A 22,981-nucleotide genomic window follows, 5' to 3' on the forward strand; every position below is an offset into this window, starting at 1 on the left:
CTTTTTTGATATGTTTGTGGTATTGATAGATACGAATCTGAATATGAATCTCTGAGAATTCGAATATTTTTCTTGTAATTTCCATTTTTGAATTCTTTTCAAACCTCATTTAGATCTAATACAACATTTCACATTCTTTCATTGTATTCGATAGTAGTACAATCCTATTCTAGCTGATTAGTATTGATTTTGGCGCGTTGTAGTTTTATATTCTCTGACACAAAATTCCTTAAATACTGAACTTTCGGCAGATTTCTTCCAGAACAGTTCCAAAAAAAACAAATGACCCCATTCAAGAATCTAGTGCTTGCACTATTGGGTCTTGTCTGCTTGACACTTATTACAAACTCTGTACAAAGTTCAAGCATGCCATCCATCATTAGAAGACAATTGACATATAAGAAATGTGAATCCATTGGTGATCCACATTATCTTTCATTCACTGGTCAACGTTTCGATCACATGGGTTTAGGAGATTACGTTCTTGCTCAATCATCTGATAATCAATTCACTGTTCATGTCAGAACTAGTAAGTGGGGAGGTGCTGCAGCTGTCAATTCCAATGTTGCTGTCAGATTAGGTAAAGGAGAAGATGATACTTTCGAATATGATGTCGAACAAGATGTTTTTTACATTTCTGGTGTAAAGGCAAGTGTAGCTGTCAATCAAAAAGTTTCACTTGGAACAGGTGACATTCACAGATTGAATTCTAACACTGCTGTCATTTCTGCATCCAATGGAGTCAAGATGACAATGTCTTGGTATCGTCATGCTGCTTGGAAACAACAATTAGGTTCGGTTGGCTACATTTCAGCTGTCATTGATGCTCCAAGTGATGTCAATTTCAGTAAGGGAATGTGTCTTGGCATTAATCAAGCATCTCAACAAGCAATTGACATTTTGCACAATCACGTTCAGAGAAGAATTGCTAGAAAGGCAGAACTCTTGAAGGAAACTCCAAAGAGAAAGAGAACTGCACGAAAGGTCTGTAAGAAAGCTGGTTTAAAGAAGAAACAAAATCCATTCGCTTGGAAGTCATGTGTCAAGGATGCCATTCAATCAGGTGCCAAGATTGGTTTGGCAATTGGTAAAACCATTAAGAAGGTTAAAGTTGCTGAAAAGAAAGTTCTGAAAAAGGCAATGAAGAAGAGAGGCAAGAAAATTGTTCGAAAGGTAAAGAAGGGAATTAAAAAGGCAGAGAAACAAGTTGACTTGTTGAAGAAGAAGGCTGATCAAGCTCAAAAGAAGGCAACTGCAAAGAAAAACAAGTGTGCTAAGCGTGCTTCCAGAAAGGCCAGACGTGCTGCTAGAAGAGCCAGACGTGCCCAAAAGAAACTTGCAAAGAAACAACAAATTCTTGAAAAGGTCAAGAAAACTGTCAAGAAAACTATCAAGAAAGTTGGTCGTCGTGTGAGAAAGGTCAGAATTGTCAAGAATTGGAACAAGCTCATCAAGAAGGTCAGAAGGGACAGAAAGAGAGCCATGAAAGCTGCTAAGAAAGCTAAGAAAGCTGCTAAAAGAGCCATCAAGGAAGCAACCAGAAAGGCAAGACAACTGGCAGAAGAAAAGAAGAAACAAGCTGAAGAATTAGCTAAAAAGCTCCAAAGAGATGCTGAAGCAGCTGCCAAGAAATTGAGAGATGCTGTCGAAGCTGCTGCAAGAAAGGCAAGAGAGGCTGCCGAAAGAGCCAGACAACAAGCTGAAAATGCCAGATTGAAAGCTACTCGTCGTGCTAGAAAACAAGCTGAAAGATTGGCCAAGTTGGCCAGAGAAGCTGCTGAAAGAGCTGCCAAGCAACAAAGAGCCATTCTTGAACAAATTCAAAAGCTTGCCAAATTGGCTGCCATCAAGAAAGCTCAACAACAAGCTGAAGCAAAGAAGAGAGCTGCCAAAGCTTTGAGAAAGGTTGAACAAGCCAAGAGAAAGGCAGCTGAAGCTCTTGAACGTGCCAAAGCGGAAGCAACCAGAAGATCTATTGAATTGGCTGATAAATTGAGAAAAGCTGCTGAAAGAGCTGCTAAAGAAGCAGTTGAAAGAGTCAAAAAAGTTGAGGAATTGAAGAAGAAGGCCATTAAGGAAGTTGAAGAAAGGGCCAGAAAACTTCTTACTGGAGGTGTTTCAAAGGGAAAGACTGTTTGTTTAAGACTTCCATAAATCTAATTCACCTAAGTATCAATTTGTAAATAAAACACGTTAAGATTTGTTTGTTGTAAACTAGACACAAAAAAATTTGTGTCAAGCCAAAACCAATAAATACGTTGTTTCATCAACACGATCAAAAATTTTCAAAAAAAAATGGCTAAAGCAACAAGAGGACCTCGCATTCATCTACCAACTGATTACAAACACAAAAAAATTGACACTTTTTGTAGAAATCTGGCTTCGCAATCCAATACTACTCAAGCTTCCTCCCCAACAAGAGATTTAGATGATTGTCAACCATTGGCAGATGACATTCCACTGGAAGAATGCGAGCATGATAATCAAGTAACAATGGCTGAGCAACAACTCATCGACAGTACCAAATTATCACCGTGGCTAAAAGCAGCTGTTGAGAAATTGTGGAAGTTATCAATCAGAAACATCTATTTGAAACAGCTCTATAGAGAATACAAGCTAGGAAGATTGTTCTTTGAGCTAAAGAAGCAATGGGTATTCAATTTAGATATAGAATCGGTTGATCCTGTTGTGGAGAGTTGTAAGTTGTGTGGCCACAAACATGTCAGCAAACATTTCCACATTCAACACAAGAAAAATGGAACAATCATCAAAGCAGGCTCAGAATGTGTAAAGAAGTTTAGAGTTGATGACTTGTCAAAGGAAGATTCCTTAATGGTTATCAAGCACTTGATTGGTTCCTTGCCATAACGAAAGAAAGAAAGGACTCTTATAATTATATGAAAATTAACCTTGTGTTCAATAATTTATTGTTCTGCTTCTAACTTGTTTTCTTCCTTTGCTTTATGTCTTTTCAATTCTTCTTTGATATAATCATTATAAATAGCCTCTGTCTCAATGAATACCTTATTATATAATGTAAAGTTATCTTTGTTATCTTTGATATCCTTCTCAGCAATCATATACTTGGCTTGCAAAATTTCAACAGTTTGTCTTCTGACACTTTCCAAACTAGTTCTCATCATGGCATTAATCAAACCAATTCTGAACATGGATTGTGGAACAACCTTAATAATGGTACCAGTACACAGGACACCTGTTTTGAAGATTGTAGCATCAAGTTTACTTTCGTAAACAGTGGAGGCAACACACATGATCATTCCATTATTGAGATCTGTCATCATGCATGTGTTATTTTCACCTGTGGAAATACTCATCTTGAGATTCTTGGCAACTGTTCTCAAAGCAGAAATGGCAAGAGCTTGATAACTCTTACTGTTGAATAATTCTAACAAATCTACCAAGAGATCTGTCAAATTGACATCAATTGACTTGGTGAAAACGACAGCTTTCTTATAAATGATAGCACCACTTGCATCAGTTGGCATTGCAAAAGAATCGTGGAATAGCTTGCAGGTTTTTTCATCACAATCTTTAATCCACTTTTTCACAGAATTGTACGTAGTTTCGTCTGTAGTACTTGGGTGAGTACCTGTTGTAATAGCATTGATGGCTCCAGTAACTCCTGACTGAATGTCTTCAATAGGAATCTTATCAAAAACGTTTCCCATTGTTTCTAATTGTTTGTTCTTGTGTGATTTTTTTTGTTTTGTTTGGTGAAGTTATTAGTATTACGTGAGATGAAACATTCCAATACATGTGATTTTTCGAACAGTTTGGGAAATGGTTTACAATATCGTGTGAACTGTTAAGAGGAGTTTTCATCATTTTTGAATTAATAATCAGGCATGGAGCTGAATTTTGATCAATGATATCCTAATACACGGAGAGGTCCTCATTTGTTTTGGATTACTGTTCTGTTTAAATCAAAGTACTTTACAATGAAGCATTTACAGTTTATTTACTGTAAAGCGTCCTAGATCAAAAGATAACCCATAAAAAATTAATGTAATTGACCATCTTGTGTATCCAAATCAATATTGGATGATATTTCAGATCTAGTATCACCAAAATCAGAGTATGAACTATATAAAGGTTGTTTCAAACTGGATGAATCAAGTGAATTGGCAAATTCTTTAACTTCATCTCCTCCAACTTCGTCCCTCTCCCTAACAGAAGGCCAAACTCCAAATATTACAAATACAAATAAACATGAGATGACCAACATCCACCCCAAAACAAGTGACAAAATGTCATATTCATAAACAATCTTTCCATCAGGTGATTGATTTCTATGATTGGTAGAAAATGGTTGAATGCACTCAGTTACAATATTCCAAACAACGAGTATGAATAATAGAACAGGTCCAATGTACTTGATGGAAATGCTCCACAAAATGTAAGGTCCAAATGAAGTTTCCTTGGAGAATCGTTCCCTTACATGTTCAATAGAAAAGAAGGAAACCTGTTTGAAATTATTCCAATTCTTTTCCAAACGGAATTGATTCCAACGTTTTGAAAAGTATTGGCAAATAGAAATCCAATAGGTTATTGATTTGGTTCTTCTGAGTGCCTTTTTCTTTTTTCTATTGACTCCTCCATCTTGGTTGGAAGAGAACCATCCAATCATGACACATTCCATCATGGCAATCATTCCCATTCCATAATTTCCAACATAGTGATCTACAATTTCCAAAATATAATACCCATTGGAGAGTGTGAATGGCACTGCAATCACACAAATGAGACAAACCACAATAATTGAAACAACTAATCGTCTGGTATTTCTACGAGGTATTTGATTCTTGACAATATCAATCATGGACTCTACAAAACACATTATACTGTTAAATCCAACAAAGACTAGAGAAAGCAAGAGAATGAACACAAAAATTTGTGGTGTTGGGAATAATCTAGAAACTACTTCAATCATGACGAATAGAGGACTCGCAATCGCAGGAGTAAAGAGTGAATTGATTTCATAAGGACTGGTCCTAGTAGTCGAAAGATAACCTAAACTAGCATAATAGGTCAATCCACTAATTAAGGAAAATAACAATCCAAAGAAAATGATAGTCCACGAAGTGAAAATAGTATCCTTCTTCGTCTTGTACTGTGAAGCATGAATAGCAAGAGCACCATTGGCAATACCATATGTGAAACATAATTGTCCAAAAGCTCCCAACCATAAATCTCCCTTTGCTAATAAGCTCCAATTTGGTCTGAGGAATTGCAACATTCCTGAACTAGCTCCAATTTCCAATGACACTCTAACCAATACAACAATCATAACCACCAGATACGACAAGCTCAATAATGAAATGATGACTCGAGAAAATCTATTGATGTACTGGGCAAAAACGAGCCAATAGGTAAGAAACCAGAAACAAACTAGAGAAACCAGTATTGGCCATGAAAGGAATCCTGAAAGATCAAATGAGTGATCTGAGAGATGCAATATTTCATCGTGAAAGAAGGTTTCTGGTTTATCAGACCATGGAAATCTATATTTTCATCCAAAATATTGAAAAACAATGTTTCCAATTCAAATTAAATTGAAATACGTACTGTTCCATAAAAACATATCCAAAATAAGTTGCAATCCAACAAGTAATCACAGAATAATAAGAAGCAATAATCAAACTTCCAAAAACAATTGCTGCCATTCCAATTCCACTAGCTCTCCTATTCCACCTTCCCAATGCAAAGACAATCGATTGCTTGGCAATAGAACCCAATGTGAAATCCAAAATAATCAAAGGAGCTCCAATGATCACTAATAATACAATATATGGTATAAAGAATGCACCTCCCTCGAATTGGTGCACTAAATAAGGGAATCTAATAACACTTCCAAACGTCATTGAGAATCCCACTGTTAAAATCAATGATTCCAACATTCTTGCAATGACAAGGCTCTTCTTTTCATGTACAACAGAATTGCCTTGATCATTAGCAGCAGATGAGTAATAGTACAATGATGTCTGGTTATTTCCTCCGATTCCATGTTTGACAAACTTGTCATCAGCACCATGAGCACCACCACCATCATTAATACTCATCATTGAAGGAGAAGAATTTACAAAATGATTAGATGATGAAATTCTGTGATTTGTTGATGGCTTATCTTCATGACTATCAATGGAACCATAATGAGTGGTGGGAATGTAATTGTGTTGTGAGGATTGCGAAAGGGCCCTTCCTCTCTGCTTATCATAATATTCATCATCATCATAATACAATTGATTATTATTCATCATCTTGTGTTATTATGTACAATTATGTGTTCCGGTGATGAATTTGTTATTAAATTAAAATTATAAATATATTCTCTCAATAGAAGTATAAAATCCTTCTATGAATTATTATTGTGTAATAACAAGAAGTTTCCCTGATTGAAACTCTAATGAGAATCTTGACAAAAAAACTTTGAAAAAAAGGCGCCAAAGTGGAGATGTTTTTTTAGCTTTGGAAAGAAGAGAGAAAATCTTGGAAGAAAATCTTGCAAAGTTCCAAAAAACTGTAGTTGGTTTGAAATTCTCTGCTAAATGAAAGGTTCCTTATTACAACTTGAAATGCTGCTGAGAATATAATGGAAACAAGATGGACACTTTACAATGCTTTACAAAATTCAACGATTATCTTTTCATTTCACAAATTTTCCTTAATGATCAATATGAATTCAACAGCTCTTAGTTTTTCCTAATCAGTTCAATTCCACGCCATAGCACAACGACTAGCATTGATCCGTTACCACACAACAATCTGCATGCACTAAATTTCCCGCCAAAATAAAAACCAATAATCAAAGCCTTGCTCAATCCAAAGCAATAGCAAAAAAAAATGAGCGCCAACAATACTAAACAACTTTGCTGTTCAACTCTTCGAGATTGCTCACTTGAAAAGTGCTGGGGAGATGAGTGCTCGGGCCTTTGAGGAAGATCCAGGCTGTTCATACATGTTTGTTGATTTTGAAGGAAAGGCCAAGTTGGATATTTTAGCTTGGTTCTGGGAAAGATATTTGTGGTTGAGTGTTGCTTTTAATCCTGAGAATTATGTAATTATGAATGGAGAGGATGTGATTGCCGAGACATGTATTTTGTTTCATGATGGACATGTGGTCACATTTTGGGATAAGATGAGAGCTGGAATTTTGAAGATGCCATTCGTGGCTGGCATGAACGCTGTCAATAGAATGTTGAAGAATGGAAATTTATCATTGGAAGATGATATATTGTGGGGGAAACTTGGATTGGACAAGACTAAATTCTCAAAAATTGAACATGTTGCTGTGGATCCTAAATTTCAAGGAAGAGGACTTGGAAGAAAGATTGTCGAACATAGTATTGAGAGAATTAGACAGAAGGGATATTCTGGATGTTTTTTGGGAACTCAGAAAAAGGCAAATGTTGATTTTTACACCAAATTAGGATTTGAAAAGGTTGGAGAACAATTAGTTGATGAAACTGCTGAAGATTCTCCTTATAAGTATCTCATGTTGATGAAATTTTAAAATCACCTCCATTCCTTAATATTAATTATTTAATTATTTATAGAATTAATTATTTAATAATTGTAAATTATCCACAAAATTAATTTATTAAAAAAAATGCTCAACAATAATCAGGCAATTACTACGAATACAAATCCACGAGTACTTTGCACATGTTTGTATCGTGCTCTGTGTGGAATGAATTCATCAACAAGACTCAAATTAAATAATGAACAAGATCCGAAGGCTTTTCTCAGATCAAGTTGTTTATTTACATTCATAGGAAGATCGGATGGAACAATTTCTATTTGGATTAATGATAGAGAGGAGTTTGTTTTGGATTTGATGAAAGAATTTTCTAAAGGCTCGATAAAGAAGAATTTAATGCCGAATGAAATTTTGATTTTGGAAAATGTTTCCATGAAGAATAATAACAAATCTAATTTGATAGTTCATTCTTTTACTATGATTGTGAATAGTAGATACTCGGAAGGTGGAGGAAGTGTTCATATATTTCAAATTGATATTTTGAAAGGAGAAGGTGATAAAAGATTTAATTTAACAATTTCCAAGTGGAATAAGTTATGCAATGGAAAGAATCTTATTGGATTGAAAGTATTAAATTGGAGTAAAATGGTTGGAAAGAAGAAGGTTATTGATAGATATTTGGTGGGAATAACTCTGAGTGGAGAAATGATGATTTGGGAGGAGAAGAATTTAGAAAAGCCACTTGAAATAGTGCCATTAGATTTGGAGTCAATTGTTGTTGATTTTGGTTTGTGTGATAATGCAGAACTAGGAGAAAATGAAAGGAGAGGAGCTGTAATGGTGGTTTTAGATTCACAACAAAATTTAAAGTGTATCAGTCTTGATATTTGTGCAAAGAATGCAATAACTATTAATGATAATTGCAATATTTCGTTGAATATCAAATCAGTAATTACAAAGATAACATCTTTAAACAGTTCTGTATTTATTTATGAAAAATCCAATCAGACACACATAATATCCAATCAACAAGAACAACAAATTAATATTTCATCAATGGAAGGAACTTTATTGAGAGAAATGAATGAAACACCACTCAATTTGGATACTATTTTGAAAATTATTGAACATGATGAAAATTCAATTCTAAAATTTAATATTACTAGAGATGGAATGTACATTCATCTTATTAACAAATCAAATCAATTATTAATTCTTGAAAGAGACGATTCAGCATATGCCCCTCTTTTCAAACTTGATTTAAGTGATTCCAAGTCAGCAAGTGCAATTTCATTCACAAGACAATCAGAATTCATACAAATCATTCCAGCTAACTTACTTTCCAGATTCCTCTACACAAATCCAGTTTGCATTCTCTCGAGTAATCATGAAAACAAGAGAAATCTCATGACCATTACTTGGCTCACACCTACCGACAATTCTGCTCATTTCATTTGCAGTATGAACAAGTCCAGACACTCGGCTTCACTCGTTCGAAGGAGTAAACAATTCACCCTCAATATTCCAACTCTTCCATTGGCAGATTATGTTTTGAAAATTGGAGGATGTTCAGGATCTGAAATAGACAAGTTTGCAACCTTTGTGAATAGTGACCATTCAACACCTAACAACATGAAACCACTCACCTTAATAGAAAGAAGAAATTCTAATGGCCTCTTCCATTGCTTTGAGGAATGTTGTGCACACTTGTGTTGCGTTATTGAGAAGGAAATGGAAGAAACATGTCCAGGTCATCATTTATTTTATTGCAGAATTGTTGAAGGTTATGTGAAGGAAGGATATTGGAAAGATGGAAAACAATTCATTCACATCAATGATTCTTATCCTCCATATCTTTCCTTTTTAGGATCTCAAGAATTTGCCCTAACAAGTTTGAATTCTTCAATTAAATAATTTATCTAATATTTACAATAATTTACAAAATATTATTGTTGTGGAAACCAAGGAATAAAGCTCGAAGTCTTTCGAATATATTCAACATATTCAGGTCTCTTTTCCTTCAAGTGTTTTTCTAAGAGTGGTCTTCCAGTAACATTCATTAACAAGTAAACCATGGCAATTGGACCCAAGAATAAGTGATACCACGAGACTGCAAAATTAATTCCCAAACTCATCACTCCAAATCCAATCCAAACCATAGAATCTCCAAAATAATTTGGATGTCTTGTATATCTCCATAATCCAGTATTTAAAACCTTTCCCTTATTTTCAGGTTTAGATTTGAATGATTCCAATTGTAAATCTCCAAAAGTTTCAAATAAAACTCCAATCAACCAACAAATAGCATCAATCCAAAACACTGCGGAACTAGTCAACTCACTTCTCAATGTTTGACACAACACACTTTGTACAACCTGTGAAAATATCCAAATCAACAATCCCTGCAACCAAAACACCTTCATCAAACTCTTCCACCAATAACTCTCTGGATCATTCTTTCTGAAATTGGCATATCTATAATCCTCATGCTCAACCCCCTCTCTCACAAATCTCCTCCCCAAATACAAACTCAATCTCAACCCCCAAGCCATCATCATCCCGATCAACATCCACTGATGAACATTCCACGAATAATCATTCACCATCAAATGCACCAACCCAACAAGAACAAATCCAAACCCCCAGAACGGATCAATTATTGCTGTATTCTTCAATCGCACTGAAAGAAGCCACAACAGTGAAACAGCCAACACGACAACGATCAAGGCTAAAAGACGCGGCGAAGAGGAACTTTCAAATTCTTGCATTTTTTTAAGATTGTTTTTTTGAGATTGATTCTTTTTGGCGCGCTTTTTAAATTGTTTCTCAAGTTCAAGTTTAAATATTTTTGACTTATTCAATTGTAATACTTGAAGATGTTAAATGGTATTTTTTAAATAGAGTATATTACAATGTTTTTACAGTAAATATTTTGTAAAGTATTTAATGAAGAAGTTTCTTTTCTGAACTGTAGTTAATGAGGAAGATTTTTGAGTGCAATCTTACGCAGCCGTTATTTCCATAAAAGTTTCGTCCAATGAGATGAAAAAAAATTTCTGCGTCTTACTGGATACACACAATCGAATTTCTGCGTCTTACTGGATACACAGTCGCTTTGTGTTAAAAATTGTCAAGAAATTAAAAAAATGGCCTCTCCAACAGTTCTTTTATCAACAACAAGGGCACTTTTGTTTCTTTCATTTCTTTTTGGTATCCACCACTTTCGAATACATAAATGCCACCAATCAAGATCCATTCTTCTTATTTCTCGATAGTAACTTGTATACGGGACATGCATGGTCTGGATTACATGCTTTTTATTGGAAAGACTCTTTCAATTTTACGGATTCGGCAAGTTTCGTAAAGTATATGCAACAAGAACAAAATATCAAGGTTGCATTCATGGGAGATGATGATTACAGAAATTATCTTCAAAAAATGTGGAGCGACTATTCGAAACTATATCAATTAGAAAATCTGCAATTTACCTATCTTCCAACAAGTGTTGGAACTTGCTTGACATATCATCCATTCGATGATTTTGATATTCTTATTTCATTGGATAGTTCTTTCTATGTTTCTATTCGAAAGTTCAATACTGGAAGAAGGAAACCTGATGGTCAACTCTATAATTTTACCGATTTTTCATCAGTTTATTTGGATGCACCATTTGCCTTATATCAATACGATTCGGATAACAGTACAGGGTATCAATACTATTCGAAACCTAATTGTACGAATGTCCAATTAGTTGCTGCCTATGAATCAGAAGTGCATATGAGTTATCTCTATTTGAAAAGAAATAATTCACTTTTATCAGAAAGAGAAATTGAGTTTCTAAAATTTGCAAATTCCTTGACGAATCTCAAAACAATTTCTTCTACAATGCAAGAAAGAGCAAATATGGAGAAGGCATATGGATTTGGAAATAATTCCTCTTTAGAATATTATCATTCATTATTCATGCCAGATTGTCAATGTGCGAATTCTGCATGTGCTTCAATTTCTTTTCAAGAATCAGATTATTGGATTATACCAGCTGTAGCTTTGATAGTGGTGCATTATTTGGTATTATTCATTTCGAAATCTTTCTTGACACCTTCCTTAAAAAGTAGACTTTTAATTCCATATTTGCCATTTATAGTAATATTTTTTGAAGCTAATAATTTTGGATTAATTTATAACTTGTGTTTTTATCCAAGAATGTTAATTTTTTCATTTGTTATTACTTGGTACATTATGATCTATTCCTTGACAATTATAAGAATTTACTATTTAAGAAATTTATATCATTTACTTTCCAAAAATAGAAAGAATATTGAAAAGAAACTTAGGTTTCAGAAAACAATTTCAGGTCCTCTCATAGGTCTACTATTCACTTTTGTGGGCGGATTTGCTCTATGTGCCTTCCTTTCCCTTCCATTTTACTTTGTCTTTATGTACATCCCAATTGGAAACGCAATTTACGTGAATATAATTATTGGAATTTATGTTGCAGTTGCATGTTTGGTGGGTTTATTGGCAATTGGCGCCGATTTGATATTTAATAGGAAGAAGATTAAGGAGAAGGGATTGAGATACTTGTTCTTCTTTGATGATCCTTATATGATTCGTATAGAGTTGATTCTAATTTCCATGATTATTGTTTCGATTATTATTGTATCGACGATACCTAATTCACATGGAGCCAGATTCGTTTCTTTTGTGATTTATGTTTGCATTGTGTTGATATCAGGAGGAATGGCCACACTCAAGAATATCTTCAACAAGATTCTGATAACTATTCGAAAGAATAAGGCAAATCACCACACAAAAGATGAAATTGAAATCATGTTACAAAACTCTGATTTTAGAAATATTTTAAGAGAATACTGCACCAAAGAAATGTCTTTGGAAAATTTCAACATTTTCACACAATTATTAGAAATGAAGGAAAAGAAAATTAATCTAACTTTTGAAATATTGAAAAATATTGAGGAACAATACATGGCACTGAATTCCTTATTCGAATTGAATGTTCCTTCTCATGTAAGAAGGGAATTTTATGTATTTTTGAAAGAAATGGAAAGTGGAAATAATTCGAAAGAAAACGAATTGAAGGAAAGTAAGGAAGAATCAAATTCCAATTTGGATAGATTAAATCTCATTCTGAAAGATTCAATTTTGCAAAATCTTGGAGATACACTCTCAAGATTAGAAACAACAAAGGAATATGAAATATGGAATGAAATTTATTCGATTCAATCCAAAACCTTACAACAATAAAGTCAAAAGATTATCAAGAACAATTATTACAACAATAAACTTCTTTTTTCAAAGTGTGATTCTTGAAAAATGGAAATATTTCTGATATTTTAATTTTAAATGAAATTTAACATTTCTATTTTAGTAAATTCGAATATTTGATCAAAGTTTGAAATTGAGAAATAAATTAGTTTGGTTTGTTTCATTTTGTGAAAATCCATTAGAAAGAAGATTAGTTTCTTTATGTAAAAATTCAGCGAACGTATCAAACCAAGAATATGTAAGAAACCCCAAATCCTCTTCTCTAGTGCAAAAATCCAATGAATTGTCAGTAAATGAAACTCTGCTGTTTCCAGAATATTCCTCATTTTGCATGAAAGCTTGATTCGAATAAGAATGTTCATTCGAATAGATTTGTTCGGTAGATGGAACATGTTCACCAATGTTAGAACATGTAGTATTGTTTTGAATGGAGGCGTGTTGTTGGTCAAAATCAGAAACGCTTTCGAATGAATTGTTGTTGGAACATGTAAGTGAGATGTTATTCGAAATATTTACATGTTGCTCACTCAACTGTTGGCATGGGTTACTTAGTAGCATGTTTGCTTTGATTGGTACTTTGGAGGTTACCACTCGATTAGTTTCTTCCATGTTTCCATTCGAAACTTCTTGTTGTTCAAGTCTTTGTGTGTCGACCATCTTGTACACAGTTAGGTCATTGTTATGTTTGTTATTGGAAACAGCAAACTCAAAGTAATTATTCAACAGCTTATCGTTTTGTAATGTCTTTCTTAATCTTGTGTTTCGAATATTTAATTGACGATTCCTCTTCATGACTTTTGCCTTCTCTTTGACATGGGTAGTTTCGTCCACGAAGGACATGCTGCAGCTCTGATTACTGCTAGCTGAAGATTCTTTCCAACAACCATTCACCATTAGGATAAAAAGAGATTCGAAAGTGTTTATATTTTCTTTTTTTTGAGAGAATATTCTTTCAAATATTCTATTCACTCCAAAAGCCTCAACAATTGGCATCTGCTTACGCATTAATAACACATGAAATTAAACTAATCATTATTTCTATTCGAAAAAGGCTCTACCTACCCTAAGAATGCAGCTCAAAATTTCAAATCTTACATCACCTCTAGAATTGTTCAAAGCGATGCCATTACAATAAAATTTACAAAAAATGAACTAACTTGTAAATTTGCCGGTTGTGTTTTGGATTTATCATTGTTAGAGGCAAATTAAGCTTCTTCCTCTCACCTAATGAAGGTGAAGAAGATGAACCTTTGAGATTAATTCTGAAAAAAATTGAAATTAAAAGATGATATGTACCACAGTAGCTTTGATTGCTCACACAAAACAATATTATTAAGGAATTCTTTTTCATTCTTTTTTAATTTGCAAATATCTCCCTCATGAACCCAATTACCAATACTACTACTTCTCCTTCTATGATACATTGATAATACTTTATTATTCAATCAATTTCCCAACTCGCTTCTATTATCAAAAAAATGTTCAAGTCTTCCAATCTCAAACTCTTCAAAAATTCTTCTTCCATTCTCCGTTCCTCATCATCGTCATCACCAATTATTAATAATAATAATATTAATAATTTTAAAAAATATTCAACAACAGCAACAACAATGGAATGGATTCCAGTTTCTAAGGACGGTCAAGTCAAGAAGAGAATTATTACTCAAGGTTCAGGTGCTGAACTCCCACCACACGGATCAAAGGTCTCTGTTCACTACACTGGTACTTTGACTAATGGAAAGAAGTTTGATTCTTCTGTTGATAGAGGCACTCCATTCTCCTTCAACTTGGGTCTCGGACGTATGTAGTATTTATTATTGTGTTGTTTAACAGGCTAACTGTGTTTGAATTTGTATTATGATATTATACAAATATTATTATGATATTGGATTTTGTTGATTTATTATTGAATTCAATAATAACGTCGTTTGATTATAATATTATTATTGAATAACATCGTTTAATTATAATATATTACTGGCTTAACAACAATAGAGGTTATTAGAGGTTGGGATTTGGGCGTCAAGACCATGAAGAAGGGTGAAAAGGCTATTCTTGAAATTCCATCAGAGTACGCATATGGCTCTCAAGAAATTCCAAAGTTAATCCCTGCCAATTCTACTTTGATCTTTGAAGTTGAATTGTTGTCATGGAAGTAAATAATTGGAAAATGATAATAATTAAATATTTAATAAATATTTAAAAATATTTATTTAAAATAATTCAAAAATCTGTGGATGGGATTATTCAACATTTGTATCAATGTCGAGGCAAGAGAAGAAGAGGATCAATGGTCAAACAACAACCAATACGCCGATTATTAATCAATAATAATATAAATGAACATATTGAACGGATTCATATCAAGAAGGCTGCCGACAAGAATATAGAAACAAAAAAATGTTCAATAAACTTGGAAGCCTTGTCCCAAGAGGCAACAAAATTCTCTCATCAACGCTATCATCATCAAGAACAAGCATTAAATTAAATAGTATCGGATGTAATAACTTTTCATATTCCTTGACTAGATTTGATAAAACAAGTGCGGAAACAAAACAAGCACCAACAACAGAGGAAAATACTGTTGCTACCACAACAATAAGTGAAAATACAGAATCAGCAGTTGCTGCTGCTCCATCGGAAGATAAATCAACACTCACATCAGGAAAATCATATAATGGAATTCCTCTTCATAAACCTCCTCAACACATTAAGAAATTGAGTTTCGTGGGTGCTTTGGCTAGATATACCTTCTACTTTGTCTTCTTTATTTGGATTTTCAGTGGTTATCCAATTTATACTGCTTGTCAATTCATTTATAGATTAATTCATGGAGAACCAGAGCCAGAACCAGTTGATGAAGAATAAATTCAATCCTTCATTACTGGAATGAAACCTAACAACACAAAATACGAAAACACTTAGTAGAGGATTAAGCAATTTGTACAAACTCGCATATTTTAATTTAAGGAATATTTCACATAAACACACAATAAAAGAACACAACTTTCTCAAATGAACCATTCCATGTATGTGAATAGGAAACTCAATTCAACAAATCCTTGCTGGACACGTTAAACATCACCCATTATTACTGAGGTTTTGAAACTTGCAAATTAATTTCCAATTACAAAAAAATGCCACCACGAAGAAAGGGACGAACTCTCTCGGTAGTTGGTTCGAGTCGTGGTGATGAAGCTGATCAGAGTAATTCATCCTCATCATCCACATCGACTGAATTGCAAGCTTATCTATCACCAACTAAATCAACTTTGGATGAGGAGGAAAATTCTTCTACAAATTCACCAAATCATATTAGTAATAATAATAATAATAATAGCCATAATAACTCTCCCTTGACAGCTATAACAACACGAAATACCAATAATAATAATAATTTATTTGTGAATAATAATTTAAATAATCAACAACAACAACAACAATATCAGAGGAGTTTTATGAGTTCGAGTCCAAGTGCGAATAGTCTTCTTTTTGGAGCCAATCATCATGTTATTCGTCCTACTAATTTTACAATCCACCAACAACAACAACAACAAACAACAACAAACAATGATAGGACAGATTCAGATCATTCCGAATCATTTTTGAGTAGGAGAACATTTTCAGTAGATTCATTTTCGGATAAAGGTGATAATGATGCTTATTTATCACCATGCTCGGATGAGGACGATTCAAATCCAAGTGGTTGGAAATCACCACTCTCTGCTCCAGTTAGGGTTGTGGATATTGCATCTCTCATTCCAGAAGAAATTGAGTATCCAGAAGATGATGACGTGGATGTTGACCCTGAATTGTTGGTCATTCGTTCCAAGTTGAATACTTCCGATATTCATGACTCAGATGCAATTGATCTCGTCATTGAGAATTCAAAGAAAAAGATTCCTACTAAAAGTCCAAGATCCAAAATAGTTGATGAAACACCATTCTTCCAAGCTCATATTCACTACGACGATGATGATAAGCAGACGAATAATATTGAAAAGGTTACCACAACTTGTTGTGGTTGTTTTCTTGAAAAAATCCCAAAAGGAATTAGAACTAGAGTTGGATATTGTGGAAAGAAAGTTTGTGCACCTAGATTTAGTGTCAGTATTGGACTATTTATTGCCTTTAATACAGTAGCATTTATTTTGGCTGTCTTTGGTATTGCTGTACTAGGATTGAGTTATGGAGATTATCCTAAAATGCAAAGGGATCCAAATGCTATTGCTTACCTACATAGGGGATGTTGTGAAGTTTTTCTACAGGAAAAACACAGTACAGTCGATAATGGATATCCCTACGATGTCTATTTAAGAGTACCCATTCTAGGATTTTCATCAATGACTGAGGAACAGCTTGAAAAAAGAGGATATGATATTAAATGTGAATATAATCAGTATTCACATAGAATATTCGATTTACACATTGCTGGAAGTGCTCAAAATTTTACAAATAGATCCTTTGTCGATTGTTTTACAGATAAGGAGGAATTAGTAGTCTATTTGGAACCTTACAGTTACATGTATGAGGTGTTTCATTTTGTTGGCATTGTTTCTCTTGTTCTCTCCTTTTCACTATTCTGTTTGGCATTTTGTAGCTTTGGTCTTGCATGTATTGCCTTCAGAAAGAGAAAGAAGAACTCCTCAGCAAAACGTACAGGTTGTTGCAGTTCAATTCGATTATTCTTGTGTTGTAAATAAACCAAAAAAAGGACAAGTGAGAACAACAACAATCACTAGTACAGGTGCATTTGTGAACAAATGTCCAAGAGAAGAGCCGAGACCGATCCACAAGTACTGGCAAAGGAGAGGAAGTTGCCATCCAGCACAGCACACTTTATCACCAGATGTTATTCATCAAATTTCATTATTTGTGAATTTCTTTGATGGAAACAAGTTAAAACATGTCGATACAGAGAATGAAGAAGAGGTTGAAGATGATAATGAAAATAATAGCACACCAACATTTGATGAGCAATTTAATTTGTTGAACATGATGCTAATTGATTCACAATGGAATCAAGTGTTGAATTCCGATGAATATTACAAGGATATAATTTCAACGTTCTTATCCCAAGATGTAGCACCACACTATTTCAAAGTACCAGGTTATGGAAGAAAGAAATTGGATGATTATGAAGTTTTAATAATGAAGGGAATTTATCAATCATGGAAAGAATTATTTGTTAATTTGTAAGTTTTTCATGTGTTCAAAATCTGATTAAACATCTTGATAGATTCTTTAGAAAATTCGAAACATTTAATGAACAATACCATCAGGCAGAGACTATTCTTGCATTTGAACAAAATATCAGATACGGAAGTGAAAAGGAAGATGACGAAGAAGAAGTGGAGGATAATCAAGACGAGGAGAGCAATGAAAAAACCAACTTGACCCTATTATTGAAAGAAGAGGCAACTCTTTGCATTAAAGCAATTGAACAATCCAATGACACAACAGATTCCCTTCCTATTGGATCTTCTAAATTTGGAGGTAGACCTGATTTACCAAATGATTGTGTGTGGCCAACTATGAAGAATGATTCAACAACACACATGATTTTTGTTGGTCAAATTAACTTGAAAGACTTGAAAAATTGTCATGCACCTAAGGGTGTATTACCAGTAACTGGTTGGATGTTCTTCTTTATGGATTGGGGAGTTAATGGAGATTACTTTTCATTTTATTGGAATGGACCGGAATCTGAACTAAAAAGACATGACATGCCAGAGAAAGTGTACAACGATACCAAGTCTTTAAAATCAGTTTCCTTAAGTTTTGAAGAAATTGTTCAACCTTTAAAGAAGAGTTCTATTGAAGAGCATGAATTACCTGAGGATGAAGAAGTTTTACTGCCTGTTGGTGGTTTTTCCTCAATACTGGGCTATCCTATGGCTTTCCAAGATGATGGAAATTACCTTCATACTAGTGGAAAGGTTTTCCTTTTCCAATTCAGTGGTTCAAACCAAGTAGACATTGATATGGGTGATGCCAACTTTTATTATTGTGCAAATATTGAAGATTTTTGTGGAGAAAAGACCCAGTCCAAGGTTGGTATTTATTCTGAATTCCAATCTTAAGCTGCTAACACGACATCCATATCATTCTTATCTACTTGAATTCTAATTGGTTCCATAAATCCATAATGGATCATTAATCTATACCATACATTCCATAACCATTGCTTGTATTCATAAATAAAGAGAATGGTTTCGAAATGTAAATATTGAGAATGTTGTTGATATTTCAATTTCATGTAATTCCACATTGACAAATTTTCACTCAAAGGTTTGCCTTCTTGACAAGCACTAAGAGTGTCTGGAAGAGATTTAGAATGATACATTCCTCTTGATGCAATTCTTGCATTAATGACATATCTATTAACAGGAACTCCCATCGATTGATTAACATATCTCAATAAATTATTGGTTCTCATAATTAACAACATTTCTGTTGGCATATTTCTGACCATTTGTTGGAACTTGTCCATTCTGTGCTTGATAATTCCCTTAAAGAAGGTTTCAAATTCTGCCTTTGTTCCATGAGATGACAATCCAATACCACTCTTCTCATCATAACCTCTCATTAAAATCAGAGAGGCATACAATTGAGAATCATCAATACCCAAATCTTTACAATATTGGTCAACAACTGGCTTGTCATGCATTACCAAAGCTCTCCAAAATCTTGCAAATTTCACTCTGAAATCTGGATCCAATGTCTGATACAAACCATGATCGAGTAGGACAACCTGTGAATGATTTGGATTTTTGGGATGAGCCCTCACTAGAATATTCCCAGGATGTGGATCAGTGTGGACGAAACCAAACACAAAGATCATCTTGGCAAATATACTCATAGTTGTCTTGGCAGATTCGACCATTCTCTTATGATCCATATGTTTGGTAATAGATTCAATGTCACTAATTTTCCATCCATCGATAAATTCCATTGTGAGAACTCTTTTTGAAGAGAGTGGTGAAACAATTTTAGGAATGTAGAGACTTTGGGTGATTCCTTCTTCCTCCTTCTCAAATAATTTTCTAATCTTGTTTGAATTTTCATGTTCAATGTGAAAATCCAACTCTTGATTCAGAGTATCGTCCAACATTTTGCCCATCCATGAAATGTTATAATGAGGAAAGAAGAAGTGAATAATCTCCATGGCAGCTTGCTTGGCAATCATATCTCCCTTATAGAAATAACGAATGGATGGATATTGAATTTTCACAGCAACTGTCGATCCGTCCAATTCAGTTCCTTTCAGTGATTCAATAGCCCCTTTTCTGAGCTTTGCCTTGTGTACTTGTGCCAAACTTGCTGCAGCAATTGGCAATTCGTCAAATGACTCGAAAATATCTTCCAATTTCCTATCCTTCAATTCTGGATGTTTGTGAAATTCTTCCTCAAACATGAGCCTGATTTCTGATAAATCTGCCTGATAAGGAACCTTATCTTGCAAGACTTGGAGTGTCTCTGTCCATGCATCTGGTAAGAAATTGGTCATTGAGGACATGTACTGACCAACCTTGATGAAAATTCCTCCCAGATCAATAAACAAGTTCAAAAATTTGGTGGCACTTCTCTTGTGGGTCTGATAGATGAGAGTTTTTGTCTCATCAAACTCTTGATACTTTCCTTCGAGTGAATCTTTCAATCTCTTTTCACTTTCGATTAATTCCTTATCCCACTCATCACTTCCCATATTGTTGAGATAATCGTACAAACAACTAATTCCCACAAATCCCACTCGTGAAAATCTATAAGTTCCCTCCAATAATTGAATGAAATTTGCAACTAGATGCATAATTTCATGTTCCACCTTGTCAAGAAAATCCAAATTTGAATGATGCTCTCCTTTCACATCATGTTGTGAATAATGCCAAAGAAAATTTCTAAATTTCATCATGTGTGGTTTCATTGGTTTTTCTAAATACTTTTCATAAACCAAAATCAAGTAATAAATAACAAATAAATTAAACAGTAAATTATTAAATCTCATAAATTTTGATTTCCTTCTTGAATTTTGTTCGGACTTTTCATTGTTTTTTGAAATTTGTCCATCATTCAATTTATTCTCTTCTCTTGGTTGATGATTATTCAAAAGGATTTGCTCAGAGTTATGAAACTCTCTCGTTCGGAACAAATCAAACTTTGTATTCATGAATAATTTTGTCATCTTTGAATTATTCTTCATTAAACATGATAATTTTCTCTTCCCTAATCCACTCAACACTGCATTTGAAAGTGAGAGGGTATTTCCTTGTCGTTTCATCATTTTTTTATTTTATTTATTTGATTGTGTTGTTTTTAAGAATGTATCTGGAATTAATCTCAATTTCGGAGGAATGGATTGGAATTGAAGCGACACAGTAGCGAAAAATGTCATCAAGTATGCCACAATTTTAACAAGAAGTGTTTTGAAGGATAATAAAAAAGCCAACTTCCTTCAAGTATCATTCCTTAATCAATCCAAAATAATTGCCTCCCTTGGGAATCGAACCCAAGACCTCTGTCTTACTAGGACAGCGCTACTGCCAACTGAGCTAGGAAGGCTTACATTCAAGTTGAAAATTAACCTCTGATATTCCTGGCAAATACTATTTAATTTTTATTAAGAAAAGTATTTTCCCATTCTTTCATTGGAATATAACCTCTCGTTGATTTTTCTCTCATAACAGATAAATATTGTACAGGAAACTCAGCACAAGCTATTAAATGTTTTGGAAGATACAATTGCCCACCATATTCATGTTCCATTCTGATTTGATACAATTCTTGAAAGTAATGGTTATTTTGAGCATATCCATTTTGCTTGACCGCTTCAATTCTCATTTCTAAAGTTGGTGAATTAACATATCTTAGAGCTAGACCATTTTGTTTGACAGCTATTATACAAAGTTCTGGATCAGATCTCACCGAATAATTAAAATACTGAATACTGGTTCCATTCTGTTTGAGCATTTTCTTAATAAAATCTCTATCTTTTCTAATTGGATTCTGACTTGGAATAAACTCTATAAAACTCTTATTCGCATGTCTAGACGCCATTTCAATCATATCAGGATCATTTCTTAAATCCGTACAAGCAAATTCATATATTATACAAGAGCTCTCCAAAGCTTTCATCAATAATTTCTTATTGTTAAGAACTAAACTCTGAATTGTTGCAAGCCTATTGTAAAACACAAAGCAAGGCCAGGAATCTTGCTTGTAATACTTACTAGCAGCTTCAAGTGCTTCAATATTCATATCATGATTGGACTGAAATTCCTTGGAGGCATGGCACACTTCTAAGGCACATCTATTGATTGCTTTGCTCACTAATTCTCTATCATTTTTGAATTCTTCTGAAACATATTTCAAGAAGTTAATCCCATCTGGATGACATGGTTGAATTAAATCGAGTAGCTCCATCACCATTTGTTTGTTGTTTCTTATTCTTTCAGAAACATGGATTAAACTTGGTAATTTGATCATGGAAGCACGGACAATCTCAATATCGTCTTTAAATTGTTTTGGAAAATAATGCAAACAATCAAAATTTGAAACCAGTAACAGAGCACACTTCTTACTATACAGTACACTATCGGGAAGCCAATTAAACTGAATTTCCTTCCTCATATCAATGGCTTGTTTGATAATTTCCACACTTTCATCTTCATTCTTTCCATTAAAGTCTTGAAATTCTAAACGACCTCTGTGAAAGAGTTTCAGAGCATCCTTATTCAAAGCAACATCGTAATCTGTCAAATTATTCTCTAATGCAGCCTTGCAAATCATATAATTCTCGCGAATTCTCTTGGAACCATATGCAAGTGCTTTTCCATCAAATGAAACACTATTAAGCATAAATTCATCATTATCCAATAAACAATCTGTTGAGGAATATAACTGAATAGCCTGTAATAGAGATCTATTGGTAGAACTATCTCCATCGCTTGATAAGCTAGTTAATTGCTTCCTTAATATCATTCTATCGTTATGAAACTCTATCGGAATGTGAAATTCACTCATTTCTCGATAATCTGTACAAAAAGCCTGTGTAAGAACTTCATCCCTCCGATTATTCCACTTGATAAACATTTTTCTCTGCTGTGAAAACTTGTTTAAAAGTAACCGATTAAGGGTTTCGTTTTTATGAGTCGTTTGTGTGAAATCGACTAGTAGAAGACAAACAGTCATTTTTTTAAA

At 33.9% G+C, this 22,981-nt stretch overlaps 13 protein-coding genes and 1 non-coding gene across 14 annotated transcripts; 7 read left to right on the plus strand and 7 right to left on the minus strand.

The window, feature by feature from the left end:
- Positions 1 to 282: 282 nt before the first annotated feature.
- NAEGRDRAFT_79726 (uncharacterized protein) lies at positions 283 to 2,190 on the plus strand (the record flags this gene model as incomplete). The annotated part of the gene is made up of 1 exon (XM_002677028.1): positions 283 to 2,190. The coding sequence occupies one exon, from the start codon at positions 283 to 285 to the stop codon at positions 2,152 to 2,154; it is 1,872 nt and encodes a 623-aa protein (XP_002677074.1). The 3' UTR covers positions 2,155 to 2,190.
- Positions 2,191 to 2,295: 105 nt separating this feature from the next.
- NAEGRDRAFT_67547 (uncharacterized protein) lies at positions 2,296 to 2,868 on the plus strand (the record flags this gene model as incomplete). The annotated part of the gene is made up of 1 exon (XM_002677029.1): positions 2,296 to 2,868. The coding sequence occupies one exon, from the start codon at positions 2,296 to 2,298 to the stop codon at positions 2,866 to 2,868; it is 573 nt and encodes a 190-aa protein (XP_002677075.1).
- A 31-nt stretch (positions 2,869 to 2,899) lies between these two features.
- On the minus strand, positions 2,900 to 3,727 carry NAEGRDRAFT_79727 (uncharacterized protein). The gene has a single exon (XM_002677119.1). The coding sequence runs from the start codon at positions 3,687 to 3,689 to the stop codon at positions 2,925 to 2,927; it is 765 nt and encodes a 254-aa protein (XP_002677165.1). The 5' UTR covers positions 3,690 to 3,727; the 3' UTR covers positions 2,900 to 2,924.
- A 294-nt stretch (positions 3,728 to 4,021) lies between these two features.
- Positions 4,022 to 6,278, minus strand: NAEGRDRAFT_67549 (uncharacterized protein; the record flags this gene model as incomplete). The annotated part of the gene is made up of 2 exons (XM_002677120.1): positions 4,022 to 5,522; positions 5,587 to 6,278. The coding sequence occupies 2 exons, from the start codon at positions 6,276 to 6,278 to the stop codon at positions 4,022 to 4,024; spliced, it is 2,193 nt and encodes a 730-aa protein (XP_002677166.1).
- A 574-nt stretch (positions 6,279 to 6,852) lies between these two features.
- On the plus strand, positions 6,853 to 7,642 carry NAEGRDRAFT_79728 (uncharacterized protein). The gene has a single exon (XM_002677030.1). It carries the CDS (start codon positions 6,935 to 6,937, stop codon positions 7,529 to 7,531), a length of 597 nt encoding a protein of 198 aa, XP_002677076.1. The 5' UTR covers positions 6,853 to 6,934; the 3' UTR covers positions 7,532 to 7,642.
- A 1,074-nt stretch (positions 7,643 to 8,716) lies between these two features.
- Positions 8,717 to 10,266, minus strand: NAEGRDRAFT_79729 (uncharacterized protein; the record flags this gene model as incomplete). Its single annotated transcript, XM_002677121.1, has 2 exons — positions 8,717 to 9,417; positions 9,610 to 10,266. The coding sequence occupies 2 exons, from the start codon at positions 10,264 to 10,266 to the stop codon at positions 9,370 to 9,372; spliced, it is 705 nt and encodes a 234-aa protein (XP_002677167.1). The 3' UTR covers positions 8,717 to 9,369.
- A 601-nt stretch (positions 10,267 to 10,867) lies between these two features.
- NAEGRDRAFT_67552 (uncharacterized protein) lies at positions 10,868 to 12,763 on the plus strand (the record flags this gene model as incomplete). The annotated part of the gene is made up of 1 exon (XM_002677031.1): positions 10,868 to 12,763. One exon carries the CDS (start codon positions 10,868 to 10,870, stop codon positions 12,761 to 12,763), a length of 1,896 nt encoding a protein of 631 aa, XP_002677077.1.
- A 141-nt stretch (positions 12,764 to 12,904) lies between these two features.
- On the minus strand, positions 12,905 to 13,624 carry NAEGRDRAFT_67553 (uncharacterized protein; the record flags this gene model as incomplete). The annotated part of the gene is made up of 1 exon (XM_002677122.1): positions 12,905 to 13,624. One exon carries the CDS (start codon positions 13,622 to 13,624, stop codon positions 12,905 to 12,907), a length of 720 nt encoding a protein of 239 aa, XP_002677168.1.
- A 770-nt stretch (positions 13,625 to 14,394) lies between these two features.
- NAEGRDRAFT_83142 (peptidylprolyl isomerase) lies at positions 14,395 to 15,002 on the plus strand (the record flags this gene model as incomplete). The annotated part of the gene is made up of 2 exons (XM_002677032.1): positions 14,395 to 14,584; positions 14,780 to 15,002. The coding sequence occupies 2 exons, from the start codon at positions 14,395 to 14,397 to the stop codon at positions 14,941 to 14,943; spliced, it is 354 nt and encodes a 117-aa protein (XP_002677078.1). The 3' UTR covers positions 14,944 to 15,002.
- A 182-nt stretch (positions 15,003 to 15,184) lies between these two features.
- Positions 15,185 to 15,652, plus strand: NAEGRDRAFT_67555 (uncharacterized protein; the record flags this gene model as incomplete). The annotated part of the gene is made up of 1 exon (XM_002677033.1): positions 15,185 to 15,652. One exon carries the CDS (start codon positions 15,185 to 15,187, stop codon positions 15,650 to 15,652), a length of 468 nt encoding a protein of 155 aa, XP_002677079.1.
- Positions 15,653 to 15,921: 269 nt separating this feature from the next.
- NAEGRDRAFT_49069 (uncharacterized protein) lies at positions 15,922 to 17,983 on the plus strand (the record flags this gene model as incomplete). Its single annotated transcript, XM_002677034.1, has 2 exons — positions 15,922 to 17,170; positions 17,385 to 17,983. The coding sequence occupies 2 exons, from the start codon at positions 15,922 to 15,924 to the stop codon at positions 17,981 to 17,983; spliced, it is 1,848 nt and encodes a 615-aa protein (XP_002677080.1).
- Positions 17,984 to 18,863: 880 nt separating this feature from the next.
- NAEGRDRAFT_33688 (uncharacterized protein) lies at positions 18,864 to 20,492 on the minus strand (the record flags this gene model as incomplete). The annotated part of the gene is made up of 1 exon (XM_002677123.1): positions 18,864 to 20,492. The coding sequence occupies one exon, from the start codon at positions 20,490 to 20,492 to the stop codon at positions 18,864 to 18,866; it is 1,629 nt and encodes a 542-aa protein (XP_002677169.1).
- A 777-nt stretch (positions 20,493 to 21,269) lies between these two features.
- On the minus strand, positions 21,270 to 21,343 carry NAEGRDRAFT_t320. The gene has a single exon. It is a non-coding gene; the product is annotated as a tRNA-Thr (tRNA).
- Positions 21,344 to 21,391: 48 nt separating this feature from the next.
- On the minus strand, positions 21,392 to 22,873 carry NAEGRDRAFT_67558 (uncharacterized protein; the record flags this gene model as incomplete). Its single annotated transcript, XM_002677124.1, has 1 exon — positions 21,392 to 22,873. The coding sequence occupies one exon, from the start codon at positions 22,871 to 22,873 to the stop codon at positions 21,392 to 21,394; it is 1,482 nt and encodes a 493-aa protein (XP_002677170.1).
- Between the last annotated feature and the right edge of the window lie 108 nt (positions 22,874 to 22,981).

This window comes from Naegleria gruberi (assembly GCF_000004985.1).
Source record: "Naegleria gruberi genomic scaffold NAEGRscaffold_24, whole genome shotgun sequence".
Classification (NCBI taxonomy): Eukaryota; Heterolobosea; class Eutetramitea; order Acrasida; family Naegleriidae; genus Naegleria; species Naegleria gruberi.

Coding starts and splice junctions, on each gene's coding strand:
- NAEGRDRAFT_79728 (XM_002677030.1), top strand. CDS start 6,935: ATGAGTGCTCGGGCCTTTGAGGAAGATCCAGGCTGTTCATACATGTTT.
- NAEGRDRAFT_79727 (XM_002677119.1), bottom strand. CDS start 3,689: ATGGGAAACGTTTTTGATAAGATTCCTATTGAAGACATTCAGTCAGGA.